We start from the raw sequence: 24770 nt of genomic DNA, 5'->3' as shown, positions 1-24770 counted from the left end.
ATATTTGGTATAAATTTGTTGAAAATCCGTCAAAGTTTGTAGGCATGAGAGCGCTTACAAGGTCAATTTTTGGATAAAACGGAGTCATCATTGTGGTCAAAGTCCCATAACTCCAACAAAAAGTATCGACCAATGCTGATTTTCGAACTTGACCAAGGTATTAGTGGTATAAACATTTGGTATAAATTGAATGAAAATCTGTCAAAATTTGTAGGCATGAGAGCGCTTACAAGGTCAATTTTTGGATAAAACGGAGTCATTATTGTGATCATAGTCCCATAACTCCAACAAAAAGTATCGACAAATGCTGATTTTCGAACTTGATCAAGATAATAGTGATATAAACATTTGATATAAATTTAATGAAAATCCGTCAAAATTTGTAGGCATGAGAGCGCTTACAAAAAAGTGTGACGGACGGACGCACGGACACACGGACGCACAGACCCACGGACACACGGACCCACAGACACACGGACCCACGGACACACGGACGGACGCCCGGCATTTCTATGTCCCCGCACCGCGTTGCGGCGGGGGACAAAAAAATATTCAACAAATTTTTTGGGTCAAGTATCATATTGTTTGATTAAAAAATTTAAAACTGGTGAAAGTGTTTTGATCATAATGTACTTTTATACATAGACGCCCTATACTAGTACATGTATCACCTTAAGAACGATCGAGCATCAACGAAGGATGAAAGTTTATTACAAAAATACTTATGAAAGAAAACAAGAAAAATCACCTTTGAAGAACTTGATGGCTAGACTTTGTGAAGTATTTTACACCAAGCAACAAATTGCATGGGGTATTACGTTTCTGACCCGTCCACCCGTCAGTCAGTCCGACAGTCCTGCTTTTGGTAAGCTCAACCCTTAGATCGCTGCACGGAATTCCGTAAATCTTTGTAGGTATTCAGGCTACAATGTGTAGACGTGCATACCAGGATTACCAGGAAAAGGCTCCATTATTTTTCTGGGAATTTGGACCTTTTATAATTTAGAATTTTGGCCATAAATCAAATATAGAAATAACAGTTTGTAGGCGCAACTCCTCTTAAATCGCTGTCCGTAATTTCGTGAAAAAATTGTAGGCACGTGTATAAATTTAGCATAAAATGTGTTGGAAAATTTCGCTTCCAGTATTTTTGTGGCAAATTCGGACCTTTTTGAATTAAGAATGTTGTTATAGATTTGCATACATGTATGTGCTGGAGGTTTTAATCTGATGATTTTTATTTTACTATAATAGTTGTGCCCCTTTTTTAAAATTTATTTTGTGTAATGAATGTGTACCCTGCCATTCATTGTGTAGCATTGTCAAGTAATGGTGGAGCATGTGGTATGTGAGCTTTCTCGCATTTTCATTTAATGTACAAGCAAGTTAATACATCGAGGTTTCAACCTGGGTTTGTACAAAAGAAAGTCTTTCTGTTGAAGATCAATTACAGGTGTTTGCTGTATATTTTGTATAGTTTGTTTCACATTTTTCCGCCTTCTGATTACCGTCACTGTAGTCTTCTTTTCAAATGTTAATTTTAGAGTTTTTTTGGGTTTTTTGAAACCTCCCTTAGTTTATCAATGCCTTTTATTTTTTCATAAGCTACAAAGTAAAAGGCGTTATTTTTTACTTTACATCGTACTTCATCTTTTGGGTTTAAAATGCTCATTTTCATTTTTCAAAACGCTCCTAGATGATCTGATGTATATTATCTTTGGGTATTTGAGATCGAGTCATTTGTGTCCATTTCTTTACAATAATATGCACTTGAAGAAGTCTTTAATTATCTAAATCATTTTGGAACAAATATTCATATTGCAATATTCAATTTAGATAAAAAAAAATTTTAATAACATATGTATAATCACAACAAATTTATTTCTTTATCACAGTCTTGCTAATTTCTCAATGCTACATGGAGAATATCCTTGTATATCATACAAACCTAACAAATACATGTGGTAATAGGCAACAATGTATTAAACAGTTAGTTCTTCTCTTTAGCCTCAGTATACTCCTAAGAATCAATTCAGGTTACTATAGTTTGCTGGAAAATTTCGGTCCTACAAAAATAACAACACTTTTATCTTCAATCCACTAAGATTTGTCTTCAGAATAAGAATTTTAAAGACTGCGACTCTTTTGTATTTGTAATTGTATATGAACATTTGCAAATTCTACTTTTTACTATAACAATTTAATAAGTTTAAATTTTCCAAGGTGGTCCAGACCCCTGAGATCCACATATGATTCAGCATACTAATAAATCTGCTTGAAAGAAGGTTTCAAAACAAATATTATGATTCAACACTTTTTTTCTTTTACATGTATTGCCTGTATTCAAGTTCAAACACCTTTTCTGTCAATAACTTGAACCCTAGTAAATATATTCTACTGAAAATTTTTTAATAGCTTTTTGTTCTTAAATTATCTAAGAAACCTGCAATTCCTACCTCTCTGCTTGGTCTCTAGGCCCCACAGACCTTCTACATAGGGATCTTTTATCTGCAGTTGCTCTAGCACATTTATATCTGCATGACAAGACATAAGAATACATTAAAATGATTTAATATTAGTCAATCATTAAACTGCTCTCATAAATATTCGTGCCTTACTGTAGATTCCTAATAATACGCGAGAAATTAATTTCCGCGTAAAATTGTGAGAAATTCATCTCTCACATATTTTAATAAATCTTGCTTTCATGCTTCGGACACATGTAAACTAAATGGTATTATGATAAAAATTTGGCATTGCGATTTTTGATGCAAATAGTTGAATAGCGGAAATAAGTACTTGTGTAAAATAAGAAATTTACAGTATTCCCATTGGCTCCTTTACTGTAAGGAATATCACCTACTCATAAATAACAGTATATTAACATAAAATGAGCTTTTTCACACCTGAAAATACTTGAAATTTGAATTTTCACAAAAACCAAGAAAATAATGAAAGCAAGAGAAGTTTATTGAATTGGACCTCATTACAGAAGCCTTGCTATGGGTTCCTCATAATAAATTTAAAACAGAATGCATGTCATTGTTCTCCAATAAAAACAAATGTTGTGGATTCTAGGGGGCAAATTTTTATAAGCAATTTACATGACATCAAATGTGAACCAAATTTTGAGTTGATACAGAAAAACAGAACTCTTGTGTCAGTAACTGAATATACAGGTGCAACAAAGATCTCATAAAGTACTAGAATTCTAAACAAAGGACAACTGGTTTTTTTTTTTTTTGGTAGTTTAAACCCTTAATAGATTAAACCCTTAAAGAACATTGGCTACATCATGGTAAGAAATCCTCCATAGGTTGATGTCTTAGACCATTACCTTTTGTTTGTAGAAACTGTTGAATGATTGGTAATACTGTTTCCATGGGAACACTCATATTGATATGTGGATAGCTAGCACCCGATGAGACGTCCCTGTTAAATTAACACAGAGAAAAAAAAAACAAAATATTATAAAACTGTCTTAGAAAGTGACACAGATGTATTTTGATTTGTGACAGGTTAAATCAATCTCAAAGAATTGTTAAATGTTGGTTTACATCATATAACTACGGGTAATATCTAAACACTAGAGGTCTGTTCAGGATTTTTAATGAAAATCAAGCAGACTTTGTACTTTAAAAATTAAGTCATCATTAAAGTCCTCATTTGCTATGTCTGAACAATAAGTTGAAATGAACAATACGAAATATATAATTCTTAATGGCTGATCACTGTGAATCAAGAGTAAATGTGGCATACTAAGAAGTCCTTCTCTTATGGTACTTACTTTGCGTTGCACACTGTGACCCCCACAATCCCTCCCTGCCTGTTGACAATGGGTCCTCCACTTGCACCTGCATGTATTGCACAGGTAGTCTGAAATTGTACCGTAAAAATCAGTGCATCTGTGCTAATCAAGAATGTGATCAGAAGTAGACTTTGTCATAAAACTGGAAAGCCACTATGATTAAAAAATATACGGTACATGCACCAGTAAATGATTGAAATCAACTTACAATTGAAATTAACCTTTAAAGTACGTAAAATGAGCAATACTACTTGTACCTGGACCATCACAACTTTGTTCCTCATTCTATGAACTTTTGACACGATCCCTGATGTAGCAGAGGGCAGAAGGTCATACTCTTCATTAAAGACTGCATGACCTATTCCAAAAACTGGCTCACCTAGCATTGTGACAAAAAGTGAAAGAAGGAAAAGCAAAAAAACAATAAAATAATATAGACATTTAAAAATTAATCTTCTTCAAAACCTTATCATGTAAAAGCTCACCTTCCTCAACTTGAGCTGTTTGGGGTATAGACGGGAGGTCAGAAGGTCTAACCTTGACTGACAGAAGAGCAAGGTCAAATGCAGGGGATGAAACATTTCTATACAAAAGCTTTCCAGAGTAAACATTTCCTGATGGCCACTTTATTCTTACTGAAAAGAGATAATTAAGATTTCAAATATCTTTACATAAATTTAAGTAAATTCAACTGTGCATCTGAACACATCGATAGACATACACATACATGCATTGTACCTGCACTTAGACTGCAGTCTTTGACAACATGATTGCATGTCAAGAGAATAACCTCGTTGCCATGGATACCAACTGTGAACCCTGACCCCCAACTTCCTCTTACAGAGATAAGTGGAACTGAGTTGACTAAATTTTGAAAAGCTGGATCAGATTTACCTAGTAAAAATATATATCAATCCATATTAATTATTGATGTAATTTTATATCACAAAAGAATCAAAATAGCTAATCAATTTTAGTTTTACAAAAGAGACTCACTATTGAGTACCAAGTTTGAGACTGTAGGAGAGATGCTGACAGGAATGGCTTCCATTGCAGTCAGTATGTCTGGGAGGGCACAGGCCATGGAGAGTCCCACCCACTCATTGTTCCTCCAGCACAGGGTAGCAATCATGACCCCTATCACGGGCCTATCATAACTGTCATTGTAAATATGAAGATAGTGTTACAGTATTTAGGAAGATTTTAAACTTATTTTACAATACTACCCTTTTGGAGTATAACTACTTTCTTTCTTTTTATATTCTAAATACTGTAAATAGACACATTACAATACATTTGAACGTTTTCTTTTTTAATCGGAGTGTCAAAGTACTGTAATGTACACAAAGTTTTGACTAGTTTTTATATACAGAGGTAAATGCATAGACATATTTCATAGATGTACAGTACAGTAAAAGATACAAAAAATATACAATATGCCCTAACTGCGTATTAAAGGAGGAATGTTTTGGTTAACCAATTCTACTGTGGTGCAAAAAAAGTTCATTGTGGCACATGTATGTACACTGTAAAACAGCTCATGGAGAGCCCTATTGAAGTAGATTATCATTCCTCTTATTTCATGTTTGTCCCCAGCGCCCAACTCCAAAAACATAGTGTAGGCAGAAATGTTGGAAAAGAGCACGCCTTAATGAGTTAAATCTATGATTGCATGTAGTAATAAATTGCTTCATCTAACACAATACTTACCGTAAATTAATATAAAATGGTTATACAGGTAAAAAAATGTAGAAAGTTTAAAGTCCTTCCCAATTTCTGGTTGTGATTTGATTGTTGAAGGGAAACCTATTTTTGGAAACCAATGGTTGGTTCATTTCCTCTTGCTTTTCAAAAGCTAGCTGAAAGAATGCCATGTAGCCTTCTCTGGGCATTTTTATTATCTAACATTTTTTCTCTCTCAAACCCCCCCCCCCCCCAAAAAAAAAACAACCCCCAGAAATTGGAGAGGGCTACATTATTGCAGTTATTTAGGTGCAAGATTGAAATGGGTTTCAGATGATACAGAGCACCATAACTTTACTTTACCCCAATAACCAGTAAATAAGTGTACACACTTTTATCACAGTACCTTTACCTTGAATTATTCCTTTCCAGGAGCAGTCCCCCTTCTGAGCCAGGGACACATCTAGCGTCCGTCATCAACAGGACCTTGTTTTTCCCCGCCATGTTACTGAGGATTCCTTCACTCCTCGAATTCAGAAACACATCAGGATTCAGCCCACCGAAAGGTGTGGACATTATCTCGACTGGATCACCTATGTAGTTTTGACTAGAGGGTTTTACCATATATGTTGATTCGAATGGTACCCACTCATGCAATTTTATCAAAACAAAACAGGATAATAAGTTAAAGGAAACCAGTGACTTGGACTTGTCTTTTTTGTTTTTGTTGGTCTGTTCATCTCCAAATTCCCAACTATCCGAAGGCATGAGTTTGTTCAATATATTTTTCAAAGATGGTACACAAAATATGCCACAGACCTCTCCAGGGAATTGTATGCACTGGTTTTCTTGCAGTCTTTCTGTCAATGCACTGGATGGAGTTATGCCAAGTTCCATTTTTAAATCAGAATTCTCCAAAACTTTCAACACAGTATTTGGCAAACTGACACCAACATCTAATGGCATGTACTTCAGTACATCTCTTCCACTGCAGTATAAATTCCTTTGTAGTTTTTTGAATACATGACTTTTTTCATCAATATGTTCAGATAATACCATTCCATGTGTAAGGAAGTGTCCCGCCCTGCTGTCCAAAAGGAACCCACTACAACTATTCTCCATGCTCCTCCCCATCTGAGAGCGAACTGTCACAGTACCACAAACAGGCTCCGATACTATCCTCATCATTTCACAGTAATTATATTTATCTGCCAATTAAAAACACCTATTATTAGTAACCATAAACACTTTTTAGAAAACAAAATATAAACTTGGTTTACATATGCTTAAACATGCACAGATCTTCATAAATTAGGATTCATCAATAGTATTAAAAGCAGGTCTAGAGAAATACAGTTTTCCATACTATCGGCAATAAAGATAGACAAAAGATGGCCAGGGTACACAAAATATTTCTCTACTTTTATCACTGACAGTACCAAAAAAACCATAAGTACCTCTTTCACCGATCTACAGTAATAAGACTTATAAAGCAGATACTCTTGTTTCTCTAAAGGTTTCCTGTCTTTGATATGAATTTAATACTTTATCTTTGCTCAAAGACATTTTTAGAACTCTAAGATGTGTTGTAGCATCACAAATGCTCCTGCAGTCTGCATGCAGCCAAAATTTTAGATGCCATATCTAGTTTTACATTTGTCTGCACAAAACATTTCCTATTTTTTATCCAAGTTCAAGGGGCATAACTCTGTCATTGGACCTGGAGTGAATTTGAACTTGACCTGTATTTTCTGATAAAATACCTGTGTAACTTACAGAGTCAAAAGTTAAAATTCTTTTTTTCTATGTTCAAGAACCATAATGGTAATTCTGTCAAAAATCATCAGACCTGGACCAAATTCAAATTTGAACTGCATTATTCCTATGACATATTCATAGATCAAAATTGAGTTAAATGTGTAACTGTAATGCCAAGATAATGAATGGAAAGTTAATGATGATTTAATGATGGAAATGGGTAATACTATATGCCCTTGGCGCCAATCTTAAGGCAATGGCATAAAAACACAGACATTATAATTATCAATACCTGTAGCTAGGTACTAGGTTGATTATAGAGATCTGTCCTCATCAGTATAATTTTACTCAGAATTTAATTCCTAACTGCACATTGTTTCAGAAAGAAAATCAGCTACATCATAGTGTTTAATATCTTTGTTCACTGATCGACTTGGAGGTGATCTAGGTAGCATATCGTCTGATTTTATAGAAAATTGAATCATTAATCTGTTAAGGTGGTATGTGACACTTCGATGTTGTGACGTATAGTTTATCAAAATAAACAATAAAACCAAGTTAGAGTAATTACATAAGTAGTTTTTTTCCCAATATTGTCACCTATCAATGTAGTACAGTGGGTTAGAGGGTTTACTATGAATCTGTAAGTCACGAGTTCGAATCCCGCTTGGGGTTTTACAATTTTTACCTTTCCAAATATTTTTAAATGCTATTTTTTTGGTTAAATATTGTAAAATTTGAGAATTCTAAAACAGTGAAAGTATTTCAATTATAATGTACTTTAATCCACATTAATATCGACAGATGTCCCATACCACCAATTAATTAATAAAGTAATTAACTTAATAAATCACATCCAGTCTTTCACAAATAGACAGCAAGCATTGCAAATTAAAGAACTTTACAGTTAGTCTGGTGAGAACTTTTTCAAGGTGCTTAAAACTTATAAATCTATATCATTGATAATATATTGATCAAAATACATGTATACTATAGCTGTCATTCTAGCTGACTGATATCAGATATAAACCAGTAAAGTGAACATAAAAAAAGAATAAATCGGTACTCTAATAAATGTCAATTACATTTACTTTCAAGCAATTTGATCATTATGATAGTAATCAATAAAAACTAATATCACAACTAATTAAATTCTTCAAATCATGAAAGACATTATACATTATAATTTAAGACTTTGTTATTTCTATTAGTAATCCAAAATTATCTTTATGTCAAGAATGTTAATATGAATTGACACAAATAAACTTTAGCCTGTGATGTAACTGATGAGGATCCCATAATTATGGCACGCCAAATTCACATAAATGAGCTGAACATGCAGCTATTAGTTTTACAGATGACAAATTATGTTCATTGACTGTTAACTATAGTTTATGAACCACAAAGTTCGGCAAACTATAATTACAATCGGTTAACTATACTTTTCATCTGCAAAACCATATTTAAGGGTTGTAAACTTTAGTTAGATAAACTTTAGAATGATAATCTAAGTTTATATGTCTGCAAATAACGTTAACAATAGCTAGATTTTACTGATAATTATAGATTCACATCAGTAAACTATAATTTGCATTCTTTAACCATGGTTAAGAGTTGTTAATCATAGTTTCACACTTGGGAAACTATGTTTATCAGATAAACTATGTTTTGCAATCGCAAATGGTTGTTTTCAGCGTTAATTATATAGTTTTACACTTCTGAAACATAGATGATCGCGTTAACTATGGTTTACAGATGTGAAATAATAACAGATTAACGTTGTTAACTATTGTTTTCTGTCTGTAGACTTTACAATCTTTATACCTAGTTTATCAACTGTGAAACTATGGTTAGCTCATTTTTGTGAATTTGGCATGCCATACATAATAGCTAAAGAAGTACGTGGTCCTTAATTTGAATTATTTTGAAGACACAGTTGTCAGTTTAAAATACATGTAACCACAAGTAAAGCAACATAAAAAATATCTCCATTATAGTTAGTAAAGATCTGATTTTTAATCAGACTGCTTGTATATATACATATTGCTACTGTACTTCAATTCATATCCATAACTGGCTTAACTATTTATATTTGACGTGTGTTTTTCACGGTGGGTATGTTTCTCTTATTTCGATTCATCAGAGCTTTAAAATGTAAACGATGTTTAATAGTACATCAAAAGTCCAGCTTGGTACATCTATTTTAAGATACACGCACATGTTTAATATTGACAAGTTATTCTACGAACACCTGCAAATTTCACTTCCGTGTTGTCTACGTCATCACAATTTGTGTATTAACAATGTCTTGTTAAAGCACTACCTCTTGTGGAAAAAATGCGTTCTCAGTCTCAATATATAATGTATTGTATACTAAAGAATGCATACATACAGGATACTTATAGTACAATAAGCTGGGGGTTGTCAATATCTAGTCAATTAAGTTGTAAATGCTTGGATTCTCTCAACCAATCACGTTATTTCCGGTTTTAAACGATTGAATGACGTCAGGCTGATATACCGCCCACAAAATGTATTATACTTAACTACACCAATGCACAAGTACAAAAAATATATCGAAAGGCAGCAAAAACAATGTAACATAATATTCTTATAAAAGATTGTACAATAAAACTGGAAAATGACTTCAAATCTTACCTGATGGGACAGACTATTTCAGGTCAAAGTTCATTAATTTCCCTGATCGCATGAATGTAAACCCCAATGAGGTCACAAGCCTGTTACATGACGGTGAGTGTTTTCTGAATAATATTTTGCTGATAAAATTTGCTGGGAAATGGTCGTGTGTGTAGGGTTAACCCGTTGCTCGATTTAATCTTCGTTAAAAATACAAGTTTCGAGGTGATGAATGCACGCGAGAGTCGGGAATTAAATCCGTGATACATTAAAGTTTATTTTGCACTAATGCGTTGTTGGGAGAATGGGGTCAATTCAAAGAAAAATGTTTTTAAATCGAATGTAAGGGGCCTTTGAGGAAATCTGAGATCTAGCTGAATGAATTGACATCAAAGTACATAATAACATGCCTAAATCATGCCTTGTAGTGTTGTGTTGTATGTTCTAAAAATGATCTGCACACTGAACAGCCATCCTACTTTGTCATGGTGTGACATTTAAAAATTTGGACATGATAGTTGACACCCAAAACTTTAAATCTGATTATAAAGGAAATAAACCCCTATTTTAATATCATGGCATGTGTTGCATTTTGTAAAACAGAAAACAGGGATAATGTCAATACAAGCTTTCATATTTTACTGATTTAACAACATCATTGTCTGTCCAGAGCAGTAATTGAACAATGGAATTCGATCATCTTAATGAAACGTTTAGATATGTTTCTGATTGGATGATTAGTCTTCTTTGATAGCTCAAGGAACTGAAAATAAATCCTCTAGGCCAATTTATAGTTTAAAGCTGTTTACAGGCAGTTTTTTTCTTTACTAAATGTAGTTTTTATATGTAAACAGGAGATCTGTCACACTTGATTTGACATGCATATTTTTTAAAGAGATTTGGCCTCGTATTCTATAAACTCTTCATGTAATTTATATCCCTCTTAATGTGATTTATTCAAAATAGTATATAAATGTTGGATACTTTAAAAACTGAAATTTATGAGGCTGTTTTTTGAGTTGTAAATTAGTTAAATATGAAATTTATCAGTATACATACATTATAATGCATACCACAAATCGCATTGTCTTTTTGTAATATAGTTTTCTTTGCTATAAAAGGGTTTCCAAAAAATTTTTAAAAGACAACATTTAACCAAAACAACCAACCAAAGGTTGTGAAATAAGACATTATATTAAGGATCATCAGCTGTAAGGAGATTCAGTGAAAGTGTCAGTCCAGATATCAATCTAATCAAATCACAGGCAAAATTTTTGCTTTCCATTTATCAGTTTGTGTTCTTATAATATAGCCATGGATGTTTTATAAAATGGTTTTCTAAAATTGTTGACTTTTATACAATTTTTTGTTTCTGATTGCCCTCTAAATGAATTTGTGAATTTAACTTGAAATCAAGTGTTTTGAGTGAGGACTATTTTTATATCTGTACCCTTTCCAAATCTTTTGTAACAGTCAGACCGGTTTGAATACCGGTGCCAGATAGCTCAGTTGGTAGAGAACCTGACCAGAGATTCAGGAAGCCCAGGTTTTAATCCCAGTCTGGTCTGTTATTATTTCTCCCATCAGGTTACATTTAGTGCAGTGCCAACTTTGGACCCAACAAGTTATTTCATGCTAGAAAAAGAGCCTAGGGTGATCTTCATAAGCAAAGATGATTTCAGGGTCAAGGGGGATTTGTGAAGGTCAGACCTGTTCAAATACCGCTTCCAGATAGCTGTAGAGCACTTATCCAGGGGACCAGGGTTAAAATCCCAGTCTGGAAGGTCATTATTTCTCCCTTTTCAGTACACTATTTCAGGGTTGTCTCGAAAAATTGAAGTAGAAGGAGGAAATTAAAAAGTAAAAGGGGTCTAGGAGGGGGCTAGCATTTAGCTAGATTGTGTTTGAAATGCAATAATAGCCGGGTAATTAAATCATTTTAGGCGGGGGAATTCTCCGCGCCCCCCCCCCCCCCCCCCCCCCCCCAGGTCTTAGAGACAACCCTGCTATTTTGTTACAGTATGCCTTTTATTTCAGTGATTCCTATTGGCTAATTAACTTTAAGAAAAGTTGTCATAGCCAAAAAAGTATTTGCACATTCAATAGAACATGAAAATTAAATCAAGGACTAGATGATCTAATTTTATGTTTTTTTAAGTTGGAGATCAATGTCGAGAAAGGGTCAATATGATTGTTTGGTCCAATGTAATTTTCTTCTATATAATCGAACTTTGTCATTCTAGAAATGGTGCACCTTAAAGTTTTTTTTGCTAGTTTCTGAAAACAGTCTCTGTTTTTCTATGACTGATGCTTGACAGAAACGGTACCATTCCTAATGCTCAATTCCAAGACAAGGCCAATATGCTGATATATATAGAGTGAAAATATATTAATTAATTCTTGGAAAATACTTTTCTCTATTATCATATGAATTTTAGAAAAATTAAGCGCACGGTTGTTCTGTTCTACTTACTTCATAAAACTCTTTACCAAAATTATGAAATTCATGGCCCCTGGTGAAAAGGTGAAAATGTATTCATTTTGAGAAATGCTAAATGCACAATTATGATGTCCATGAAGCCCTCTAATCATTGTGAAATTTATGTCCCCTGGGTCAGTGGTTCAGGCCCTAAGGCAGGGCCAATATTGCCATATAGTGAAAATGAATTGAATCTTAAATCTTCAACTGAATGGATGGTTATGATGCCCATGGACCCTTCCACTTAAATTGGGAAATTCATGGCCTTTAAGTCAGGGGCTCGGGCACTTTGATAGAGCCAATATGACCACATAGTGAAATTAATAAAGTTTTATGATATTTTATTCTGTACTTCCATATTTGTTGTGAAATGGTGTTCATGTCCACAATGTCCTCTTCTAAATTCTGAAATTCCTTGCTCATGGAGCAGGGGTTCAGGGCTGCATTTTACAATAGAACTTAATATGGCTTATGACCAAATTAATGAATGCTAATTAATCAACGGATTAATCACTGTTTTATTCTAATGGTTGTAAAATATACCTGTGGAATTCAAAATAGTTGTAAATATTACCGTAAATGATTTTATATTAGGCTACATAAAATTAATTTTAAGATTCTCATCCCCGTCTGCGCCTCTGAAAGTGGCTTGCCCCATTGTATTCTATTTCCTATATAATATTTTCTGGAGTGTTTCAATAGTCAGTTCAATAAACTATTAATAGTATGATTTGGGAAAAGTTGAAATTCACAAGAAATAAAAGGAAAATTTTGCATGAAAAAAAGGAGTGATATCTCAGAAAATTACATTTTTCATTGGAAGGTGTTTGAAAAATTCATACCCTGTCCCACTGGGTTAAATTCATATATACCGTATGTGCCACAGTGAAGTTAGTGAGACTGTATATCAGAAGCTGGAAAACCCCCAGCTTCTATGACTTGTTTGATCCATACTGATAGGACCTGGATCTTTATACACAAGAGATATATATATTATTATATGTAATGGGGGGGGGGGGGGGCTTACAATGCTGTTGAACCCATAGAAAACTGGAAATGGGGAGATTTAAACAAATACAGGAAACAAATAACCTCATTCACTGATTTAGCTTCCAAGGTAATGTGGGTTTAGAACTTTAAAGTCGGAAAAGATAAAACCCAGGAATGAGGCATTTATAGCAATTTTTAAAACTCTTATGTTTGTTTCATAATGAACGGTGTACACAGGTTCTTATTTTTTCGATTTTGTACTTGTTTCATTGTAGGTAAATGCTAGACAGAGAAAATGTAAATGAAGCCAACATTGAACTACAGTGAAAAGACTGGCAACAATAGGCCAGCAGTAATGATTTCCAAAAGGTAAAGGAGTACTTCCTGTTGTAAACTTCATGTGATGATTTATACTGATACAATGGAGTACAAGCTTAAGTAAATGTGATCTATTAATAGCATCACATGTAAAATGATTGGTGTTATGAGTGGTTTTATAAGAAATTATATGGAGGGTAAATTAGATTTCCCCTTCCCCTTCTAGATTTCTGCATGTGGCAATACTATGTGTTTCTCAATAACTTAGAAAAAGAGAATGTGTAGTATAGTGAAATCAAAGGGTTTAAAGATAATTTTCTACTCTTTTTGAAAGTTAATAATTAGGTGATATGTATTTTAATTTTTCAATTTACATTTGGACAGGTAACTAAGAAATGGACAATGGAGAATCGTTCTTTGACATAAGGTAAACAAAAAAAAAACAAACAAAGGAATTTTCTATGGCTTAATGTTAAGATAATTTTGTAAATACAGAAAAAAATAAAAACAAAAATGTTTTTAAGCAAATGTTTAGTTGTCACTTGTTGTAATCAGATGGAACTGGTGCACAGTTATCGGTTTATTGAACTTGTATTACTCTAATGTACAATTATAGAATTTTCTAATTTTTATTTTTCTTCTTTGATTTCAGTGAAGGATTTTTTGGAAATGACAATGATCCAGTAAGTCAGAATTCAGATTGCAATTAGAAAATTTAAAAATTAATAATGCACTGAAATAAAAAAAAAAATTAAGAGACCCACACCTTGCAATTTCAACCAATGCATTTAGCATATGTAATTTAAAGTGCTTTTCCTCCAAATATGACAATCACCACATCCAAATAAATGAATTGTTGCAGGGAACCTCGGATTTCAGCTGGGCAGACGAGTTCATTTCCTCTTCCGAGAACCAAGAAACGAATCAAACCACCGCCTCTGTCCTACAGCAAGGGATAGATGAAGTTATCACTGCTTCCTCTTCACTTCCTGTCATAGCCTCACAAAATAACTCCATCACCACATCACAGCCTAGCTTCATTCTCACCAACACTACCGGTCCAGTACCCCTAGCCAATCAAAATGCAGGAATTCAGTTTGTGCAGCAGCAGCAAACCCAATCCAACCAATCACAACAAATTATTACTTCTCTGCCAAATTTGATTGGGTTAGTGTCTTCTCCTTTGCCCGTCTTATTCAAAGTCAAAGATAAAGATAACTGAATTTTTGTATGCATCTGATTTAAACTTTTATATTGATAGAAGGAAAGAATAAAGTTGTGCAATTTCTTTGTAAACTTGTCTTTACAGGTCCACTGCTCAATTAGTGAGAGGACCCAATGGGCAGTTGATCCTAACCAGTGGACCAATACAGGTCCAGCAATCTCAGCAGACACTCCAGCCTTCGTCAGTTCAGTTTTCCTCTCAACAGTTTCAGACTCCCAGCCCGAGTCCAATTCCTGCCAGTTCCCCTGCCGTCAATCGTCCAATCACCCCCGCTTCTTCTTCTCTCATCACAAAGTCTGTCGGATCTATTCAATATGCCACCTCCTCTGATTCTACAACTATCTCTTCATCCAAAGTTCAAACTCAACCGTTAGTTGGAAATGCAGGTGTAAACTTCCTACAACTTCAAGGAAATGCACAGCAACAGATACTTGCCAGGAACATTCAGGTTCAAGGACAGAGCAGTTCCAGCGGAATCAATGTCCAAGGGCAACAAATTCTGCAAAATCAAGGTCATGTTACTTATCTTCAGGGACATGGGCAGTCTGCTATGTTGCAAGGTCAGCAGGGAGCAGCTGCTGTTCTTCAAGGTCATACTGCTGTGCTGCAAGGCCACAATAATCAGACTGCTTTGTTACAGGGTCAGCAGGGTCACACTGCCATGTTACATGGTCAAGGACAAAACATTGTGAATACACAAAACACTGTTATACAGAACCCAAATGTTGTGAACTTGAATGTAGCACATGTGCTATGCAACAATCCTGCTCTGCAGAATCAACAGGGTGGGACAGTCCAGCAGGGCCAGAATATTCAAGGAACTCTTATACAAACTGCTGATGGTAAAAGTATCATCATCCCTAGTCAGCTTCTACAGTCAGGTCAGCCAATCAACCTCCAGAACATCCAGCAGGTGTTCCAGCCCCAGCTGAACAGCAGTGGAGCCAGTGTTGTTCAAGGATCCTCCACAAGTGGAGCGGGCCTAATCCATGGGAATGCCATGTTGGGCAACAATGTGACTCTTGGTGGTATTGGAAATGTGATCCGCATGGCTACTAACACCTCGATGGCTGGACAGGACAAACACTTAGGTGCGGGGTTACCTGTCATTGGTGTGAACAGCCAAGGTCAACAGGTGCTTATTCAGAGGACTCAAGGTCAGCAACAAAACATAATGGTACGCACTCTCACACCACAAACTTTACAGCAGCTTCAGCAACCTAGCAACAACACCTCCAGTACATCAAACTATCATGCCTCTCAAGCATCACAAGTAATGCAGCAACCTTTACTGGTGTCCTCTCAGCCTGGGATACAGCTCCAGAGAATAATCACTCCCACAGGTCACCAGGTCATAGCAGGTCAGCAGAACCAGGCTGTGAAGGTCATTGGTCAGAACCCTGCAGGTGTATTGTCTATCAATCTCCCCCAGAATATCAGTTTCCAGAATCCTCAAATGCAGACTGTACAGCTTCTTCAGCAGCAGGTACAGCGGGCAGCAATGGGGGTAAAGAGCGAGCCGGGCACATCTTCACCGGCCCAGCAAGTGGTGCTTGGGGCGGGGTCTGACTCCAAAACTCTGTCATTTGTTACCAAAATGGTCTCACAGCAAGGCTCTGTGGGATTACAAAATGATGCAACTAGTTCACAGTCTAGTGTTCAAAATGTGTTCACATCTCATGTGTCAGTCATGCCGCAGTACTCTGTGGCGAGCTCTATTGCTCCATCCGCCACATCCCAGTCCCAGACTGCTCTGTCTCAGCCAATATTTAGTACTACTACTCAGATACCCCATGTCGTTCCCTCAGTGGTAACACCCCAGCCCTCTACCGACACCAAACCACCCTCATTTATACAGCAGACCACGTTACAAGCAAGAAACAATGCCCCAAAACTTCAGACCATTCAAATCACGCCGGAGACCCAAAAGAAATTGCAGTTGATTCAAACAGAACTGAAGACTCTTCAGAGTTTGAAGCAACTGACCAATGAACAAATGCAAAGACAGAAGAAGCTAATAGATGTTCAGAAGAGCATCATACAGAAGTGTGCCCAGCAGCAGCAGCAGGCTGCGTTACAGGCAGCCCAGCCAATGATTGGTCAACCCCAGGCAGGCTTCCCCGCCACCCTCAACTTGGTTGAAGTCAAAAAGGAGGAACCTCAAATGGTTCATCCACCAATGATTGGGGAACCCCCCACTGGCACAGTGCCCCAGCAGGTTACTGTAGTCAGCTCCTTAGCTCAAGGTAATCTTCTGGATATTGGTGCCTTCTGAAGAGACACTTGAATGTCCTCATTGTACTATCATTGTTTTTATTTTTCAACTGAAGTGCTAAAACCAATAACAGAAATTTTACTTTTTGATAAAATTTTGTTGTTGATTCTTGAGTATTGGTGTATTAAATATCAAACTCTGTATATGCAATTTGATTAACAGGTGCCATACAAGCAACTGCGACCCTGTCGAATGCCTCCCCACTGTTGTCAGCATTATCCTCAGCCACCACCAACATCCGTCCAACCATAGCCACCACACAGAATCTTATACTAAACCAGGTCACGTCGGCCCAGACTGTGCTTAAAATAGGTCAGGAAGCGACCGCCACCCCGAGTGTGCCAAAACCTATGGGTACAAATTTACTGCCAGGAACTGCAACTCTAACCGCTGGTACTGCACAGGCACCAGTCCCTACGCAAATCAAAGTAAGAGTACTATTTTTGGATATCAAATCAGAAATGTACTACAAATGCATGTACCGGGTAGTTTGTGCTGGTAAGAAATTAGATAAGTATACTAGGAGCTTCAATATCCCATATTTATTAGATTATGGATATAAATTTGATAGTCATCATTTGAATCCCACCGTTTGATGTGAACATGCATATACCATTCAGTAATGCTTGATTGCTTTTATTCAAACCTTTCCAGATAGCAAATCATGTCCTTCAGTTGAATTTGACACCTGATCAGAAGAATAAGGTGGAGGGTTACCTGGCCCGCATGACCCCTGAACAACAGCAGCAGCAGATCAAACTGTTCCTGAATCTACAGAGACAGCAGCAACTCCAGGCCCAGGTGCAGGCCCAGAAAGCCCACCAGGCAAAGCTCCAGCAGGGCAAAATACCCGCCCCAGTTCAGGTGGGCAATTGACCTCAAATTCATCAAAACCCATCATGGTCATAAATTTTTAAATAACAAATACAGTACATATTTTTTCGGGGGGGGGGGGGGGGGGGGGGGCTATGTATTCTAAGAGCCAAAAAATATCATTTTACCTTTGTCAAGGTAAAATCTGTTAGTGAATGACCATGCTTTATAAATAGAGTACAGTTGCTTCATTTGAAAAAGAAACTAAATCTAAATAATACTTGTTCTTATGCAATTTAAAATTTATACTTCAAGTAAAATTATTCAATCAGTCTTTTTGTTTTAGAATTTGGCAAGTGGCAATGCAAACACAGCAGTGGGATCAGGTGCCCCAACAGGTCACATGATCTTACAGACAGGGGGACCAGACAACAAACTGGTTGCTGTGGCTAACATGCCAAAGGAACAGCTGTAAGTCAGAGTGTCCATTGTCCATTTAGCTGAACATGGCTTATACCATCAAAGTTTGTGTCTTGATAGAAAATGGTGGTACATGTATTTGATTGGGTGATTTTTTAAGATAATATATTGAGCAAATTTTACAAAGCAAATTTGAATAACAGTAGTAATCTAAAATAAAACATAACTGTATCTAGCAATATTTTTTGTGTGTGATTATACATGTACAAGTGATTTGATAACTTTTGGTTGTGGGATTCTCCTTACTGTTTATGTGAATAAATAATTGTGATATGATGACTTAATCTTTTTCTGTAGGATTCATCAACAGTTGAGCAAGGATCAGGAGAATGCACTGCGGTCAGACACACACACTCCATTCCACAACCAGAGGGACATGACCCGCAGACTCCTGCGCTACCATGTGTTCCAGTGGGCGGAGCCACCCAAGAAACTAATCAAAAAAGGTCAGAAATCAGCCAAGTTCAGGCCTGGTTACCTTAAGACTTTGATCTCAGTCTTACTTTTCCACTATAAATGCCTTTTGTGATAGTGATACTTTGATGGAAAGAGAGCTCATCTAAGAATTAGCACCCTCAAGCAAGTCTTTATAATCATTAAATTGCTATGTGTTTGTTTATTTCAACTGATTATGATCTCTAAATATGATATGTACTGTGTACAGGAAAATATTTGCCCCGTTTTGTGTTTTTACCCTTTCGCTCTCGTTGTCAGCGGGAAAATTTAAGACTGGACGAATTCCAACATCTCAAATTATCTCTTTTAAAACACAACTTGTCTGAGCAAATTCAAGACGGAGGGAAACTGTTTTCAAGTGTAAAAGGGAAAATGGCACGGGGCGAAAATAATCCTGTATACATTATTTGATCTATAGATACAAGAGCAGTAATTGTCTACTGTTGGTTAAATACCACATTTTATGGCACTACAATAGAAATTAAACTTATGTAGCTGTTTAATAATTATAGCCGCAGAATACCTTTTCAAAAAGGGGGGAAAACCATTTGTAATTTACTGAAGAACTCATAGTGAAAATGTTTCTATTGTTTAATTAAATTGTATTTTCAGACAAAGAAATGTTTGAAAATTGTGCAGAGGGCTTGATGAGAAAAAGTGGTGCTATGTTTGAAAAGTTCCGAGTCTTGCTGATGAAGGAAAGCATGGTTAGTAGATAAATTATGATCACTCCTTTTTAGGGGGCCTGTACACCTATTTTAGTTTGTATCATTTATTTCATCACAAAATGGGAATTGGAATGCATTAATGTACTTGTTTATCCAAGCAAATGTATTTGTTCAACTTGTTCGCTTAGTGGTCATGTTATAAAACTAATGAACAGTAGATTAACAAGGGGTTAAACTTGATTTTTGGGGCATTTTATTTATGTTGGTTTTCCAGGATAAAACTTTTAGTTATTAAATTACAGTTAAGGGTGAAAGACATGTAATAACTGTATCGTCGGTAAAAGAAGGCAGGGATTTGTGAATTGATACATTATATGAAAAAATACCCTCTTTTCTTTGAGAACCCTTTATAACTTGGTGAAAATTGAATACTGTTGGTAGTCAATCCTGCTGATTCCCAAGAACAATTCAGTAAAACGCATCAAGGATGAATGTTATACAGTAAAACTTCTATGAAATAATGGCTGGTTTGTAAGCATCGCCAATCTAGCAAGAATTAAGAATGAGTAGTGAAGTTTATACATTTTATCAATTGTTCATGGAAAACCATGTTCTGTTAATAATGAATTTTTTCACTCTTTATTATTAATGAAACTATGTTGTATCTAACGAGCTAGTAGTAAAAAATAATGAATGAACTATAGAATAATTATTGTGGGAGTAGGTAATATTACATTATAACATTGTGTTAAAATAATATACTGTGAATGATTGTAGAGGAAAAACAGTACTGCAGAAACTGTAATGATTCAAAGACTGCTGAATGAAGATCTCAAGGAAACCATCACCAAGGAGAAGAAGCAACTCGCTGATGACCCGGGTACGGTTATTTCCCTGTTATAGAAGTCCTAGCTGTTCCCTTGTCATAATGTAGCAGGCACTGTACTAACTGAGCAAGCAATACACAATGGATATAAAAAGATGTTAAAAATTGATGCAACCTTAATGTGAATTCAGACACCTGTTTTAAAAACATTTTGTATTTTTAGAGTGTTGTAGGCTACACCAACAAAGGTATCCTTTTGCGTAAAATATGCCTGATGTTGAATTAAATTTTCTCTGTTTTCAGGATCATTCAAACCTATTCCGTTACACATTTTACAAAAATCTGAAAAGGCAGCAGCTGCGAAGGAGGAGGTAAAGCCTGTGGTTGTTAAATCGGAGCATTCTCCAGAACAGGTGCCCCCTGACAGTAAGTCCTCCAGTCCCTTCATCTCAATAAAGGAGGAGGAGAGTAACTCACGCCCAACTACGCCAAAATTCAGACTGATCATTCGCAATGATGGACAGAAGCTGACCAGTTCGACCTGTATAACAGAGGACGGGGACGCTGATAGTGACACAAACACTTACATTGCTGAGGAGAGCAGCACCGACAGTTACGGGGACAACAATTCCGACAAAGGTTCTGTGGGCTCGAGGTCAATGTTGGATAACATTGAGAGTAAAGCTGCTGATGACATCACGATGGATGACAATGCTGCCTCTAGGTGGAGTGACATTAGTAATGATGAAAAACCATTCTCCTCCTACATGGAGACCGAGAGTGCTGAAGCTTCACAGATGAGCTATATGAACTATCCCTCCAATAAAATGGAGATAGAAGAGACAGATTCTAATGCATACCCAGACCACACGGAAGCTGTTCCTAGCATGATCTCATCAGATGACACTGTCAATTACAGTAGTCAAAACACATTTCATCGTAGTCCACCAGCCATCAGTCGTTCCTTATCATACACATCAGATAAAGCCTTGTATCGTCAAGACAGTTCCAAAAACTCCAACTTCAGTGGGTCATTCTCTGCTCTAGAGGATAGCCAAAAATCGCTGGAGTCAAGTGCCAATTCTTACACTGGCTCCGCTTGTGCTCAGTATGAACCCATTTCCTCTGATGAAGGGGACGAGGAGGAGGGTGTGTCGCGATTTGTGCCTGGTAAAAGTGAGCCTTATATTATAAGTATTGGAAAACACACTATGAAGTATTCTGGTGATTCTCAGTCATATCTGCAAAGTGAAAACTTAGGCAAATTAAATCAAACCTCTAGTGCTGATGTGATTGAAATTGCTGATAATGATGGTAACCTCAAACAGGAAAGTAGTAGTAGTAGTGATAGTGACTCCGATTCAGAGGCAAGTTCTCTGAAGGATGGTGATAACGTGACAAATTACCAAATGCAAAGTGCAATTGATTCCATTTTGCAGTATGACAGTGCAACATCACCATCATCAGCATATCACCACATGGACCAATCAGATTTCTTAAGTAATGACTATGAAGCCAGCCAATCAGAAGAAAGTGCTATAAATAGTCCCCAATCATATGATAGACAAGATACTGGGGACCATACAGACACTACCTCTATGGAGGATGATCTAGATGCTGCCGTCAAAAGTATTTTAATGTAGTGGTAGTCATTTCTACTTTGTTGTTCATACCACATGCCTTAGTACATGTCCATTGTCCATATCATTGTAATTCATTGAATATAGTGTAGGTAGGTAGGAATCTCATGAAATGTCTTTAAATTCCTTATAACAGAATTTACAAAGTAAATTTGTTCTAGCTGTGCTGGCATTTGAGATGCTGATAGTAGATTTCGTTAAATTGGCAGAACATGACAGGACAGAGTACTGTTGTCCACAAATGTCACTTGGGTCCAATAGGTTGCTAGTCTTGTAGACCATGACACAGATTTTGATTGCATTTTCATTTATTTTACCTTTGATAAAAAACTATGGCTAAGTTTATGTTAAAACATTATTTTCCTTTTCTGAACAACATAATTTTTTCATGAATTTAAAAAAGGATATATGCATAGAGGGGCAGAGAAATCATGTTTGTAAATTTGAACTCGACTGTCTTCCTCTTTATAATTATTCATCGAATTGATTAAGAATCTGCAATTATAATGGAATGAAAAAAAAAAATTATAGACTTTTTTTTATAAAGTAAGAGGACAGCTTCTATTTTTTTTGACATACAAAATGGAATGTTGAATCATTTGAAAGTTGATGCCCCTGTTTCTTACAACTATACAGTGCTTTGTCGGTTTAGTAGCTTGTTTTGTATTTTAGGTAGACCAAGGTGTCTATCTTTGCATCTTTTGTGATATTTTTGGTTATTTTCTACTTTTGTAAATTTTTACCATGAGAAGGAATAATAGGTACTGAATACCATAGTTTGTTACCAGTATTGCCTTTGATTTGTGTACAAGATGTTTGATACTGTCAATGATTGTTTGTTGATGTTGTGTACAAATCTTATGTTGTAATTCATAATTCATACAGGTGCACATAAGAGTTTTTTTTTTATGAAATGAAAAAAAATAGGTTAGGAAACATTGGCAGCATTTTTGTGCTAGTCATGGCATAATTTCATGTATTTCCTCATTAATATCATTCCATTCTTGTCAGTTTGTATGGTATTATGTATTTTGCAATAGATCACCTTTCTTTTTCTGTCTTGACAAAGAAGTGCCATGTCAAAATGCAATACAGGAAAGATATGTACATAAACACACAGTGAACGCTGTGGCTATGGTCACTGTTAATAAGTATTTACCTGCAACTTGTCCTCAGGTTGCTGACTACCTGAGTACCAACTACATTTTCAGATTGAGTTTCTCAAACTTTTATTTACATTTTTCCAAGCACCTCAAAGATGCTTCACAAAAAAACTTCTTGCAAGCCAGATCATGGTACAATTTGCTGAATTCAAGTTTTCAAGAAGCAAAACTTCATAAAAAATTTATCGAACCCAATATTTTAATGAAAAGTGGTAGATAATGTGCATATTTTCTGGCTTTTTGTGCATTGATGTAGAATTAAGTCATAATATCTCATTTATTTATTACATATCATATCAAGAGTTCACCCTATTTTGGGTAATTGAAAAAAGAAAGAAAATGAAATAAAACAATAAACAAATGCTCTTCACGTCTTGTGATTTATCAGAGTTACCGTTCTTTGCCAATAGAACTCTCTCTCTTTGGCAACCTCTCTCTCTCTTTCTCTCGGTGTGTGTGTGTGCGCGTCCTTTGCTTTGAAATACGTATATGTACGTGAGAGCACGAATTTAAAAAAAAAATGTCAAAACCTACTAGATTTTTATCTTCAATAAGTCACATCATCTGAATTTATGATGAATGGAGATGTTAAGGCAATCTTTCAAATTATGAAATATTAATTTCTACGGACCGCTGGTTGCGGGGTAAACTCTGTACTTGCTTGCATCTTAGGAGCCACGGTCGCCGCGACAGCTGGTGGCGAATGACAAGATGCTGGGAGACAAGTCATAAATATTACTTATTTACATATAAAGGCCTCCAAGCAGTTACCAAAGAAAATTGGCTGCAACAGATGCAAGGAAATGTGAGATTTCCTTAACTGAAACTGGGCAAGTTTGAAGATGCTTGCCAAGAAGGCTCGTAAACTTTTTTTTTATTTTCGAGAGCTTACACCGTGTTGATTTCAGCGTATAAATTTTGCTGAAGTTGGGGTGTGTCACGCGCTCCTATGCCAGTAATCGTCATCATAATTTACGGCGGTATTCATACTCCAGTGGTTAAATTTTCTTTGAAATAAAATGAAGTTGTTAAAATCATAAAGTAGTTTAACGACACGGTATTGAAATTCAAAACTTCGCTTCACTACTTTTAAATAGTATCTACGAAAGATTCAATTGCAGCAATACAACACCGTCACATAATGACGAGCGCGTGGCAGGCGTCGAGCGTTGACTGTGCGCGCACGTGCGCCATAAATTATTTCTATGGGACTCTGACGTGCCCTTGGTTCGGCTACTGATCTGACGATACAGGTAAACGGGTTACCTGACGCTAATGACCCCCCCCCTTCTTTCTAACCCCACTTCATGGAAAATGGTCACAGTTGGGGTGGGGGATACAGGGTCTGAGCGGTGCGTCAAACTAGGGGCTGATGGGAGCTGCAGAATGTTCTTAAATATTAATTTTGACGTGTCTTCCCATCTTCGTATTAATTCATCAAACACATAGAAGTGGTGCGTCCGCTGACCCAAACGAGATAGTATCTAAGGATAGATTGGACGGGTGGAGGTGAAACAAAGGGGTGTTACGTCACGTGACGGCGAAGTTCGT

General features: G+C 36.1%; 2 protein-coding genes across 4 annotated transcripts; one reads left to right on the top strand and one right to left on the bottom strand.

The window, feature by feature from the left end:
* Positions 1-1862: 1862 nt before the first annotated feature.
* LOC128176280 (peroxisomal leader peptide-processing protease-like) lies at positions 1863-9687 on the bottom strand. 2 transcript variants are annotated; one of them, XM_052842505.1, is made up of 10 exons: positions 9573-9687; positions 5904-6699; positions 4805-4965; positions 4547-4702; positions 4294-4443; positions 4066-4187; positions 3788-3876; positions 3338-3432; positions 2457-2534; positions 1863-2066 (listed from the first exon to the last, which is right to left on the bottom strand). In XM_052842505.1, exons 2-10 carry the CDS (start codon positions 6677-6679, stop codon positions 2041-2043), a joined length of 1653 nt encoding a protein of 550 aa, XP_052698465.1. In that variant the 5' UTR covers positions 6680-6699; positions 9573-9687; the 3' UTR covers positions 1863-2040. The 2 variants fall into 2 exon arrangements, with proteins under 2 accessions (XP_052698465.1, XP_052698474.1); XM_052842514.1 differs by lacking the exon at positions 9573-9687 and having other exon boundaries at positions 5898-6037.
* A 226-nt stretch (positions 9688-9913) lies between these two features.
* LOC128176268 (uncharacterized) lies at positions 9914-23584 on the top strand. 2 transcript variants are annotated; one of them, XM_052842483.1, is made up of 13 exons: positions 9914-10000; positions 13631-13724; positions 14058-14100; positions 14326-14356; positions 14536-14840; positions 14983-17144; positions 17336-17601; positions 17828-18037; positions 18333-18457; positions 18764-18912; positions 19535-19629; positions 20368-20470; positions 20720-23584. In XM_052842483.1, exons 3-13 carry the CDS (start codon positions 14069-14071, stop codon positions 22057-22059), a joined length of 4818 nt encoding a protein of 1605 aa, XP_052698443.1. In that variant the 5' UTR covers positions 9914-10000; positions 13631-13724; positions 14058-14068; the 3' UTR covers positions 22060-23584. The 2 variants fall into 2 exon arrangements, with proteins under 2 accessions (XP_052698443.1, XP_052698451.1); XM_052842491.1 differs by lacking the exon at positions 9914-10000 and adding an exon at positions 10953-11670.
* Positions 23585-24770: the final 1186 nt, after the last annotated feature.

This window comes from Crassostrea angulata, chromosome 1, assembly GCF_025612915.1.
Source record: "Crassostrea angulata isolate pt1a10 chromosome 1, ASM2561291v2, whole genome shotgun sequence".
NCBI classification, from domain to species: Eukaryota; Metazoa; Mollusca; class Bivalvia; order Ostreida; family Ostreidae; genus Magallana; species Magallana angulata.
This window is presented reverse-complemented; position numbering and strand designations above follow the sequence as displayed.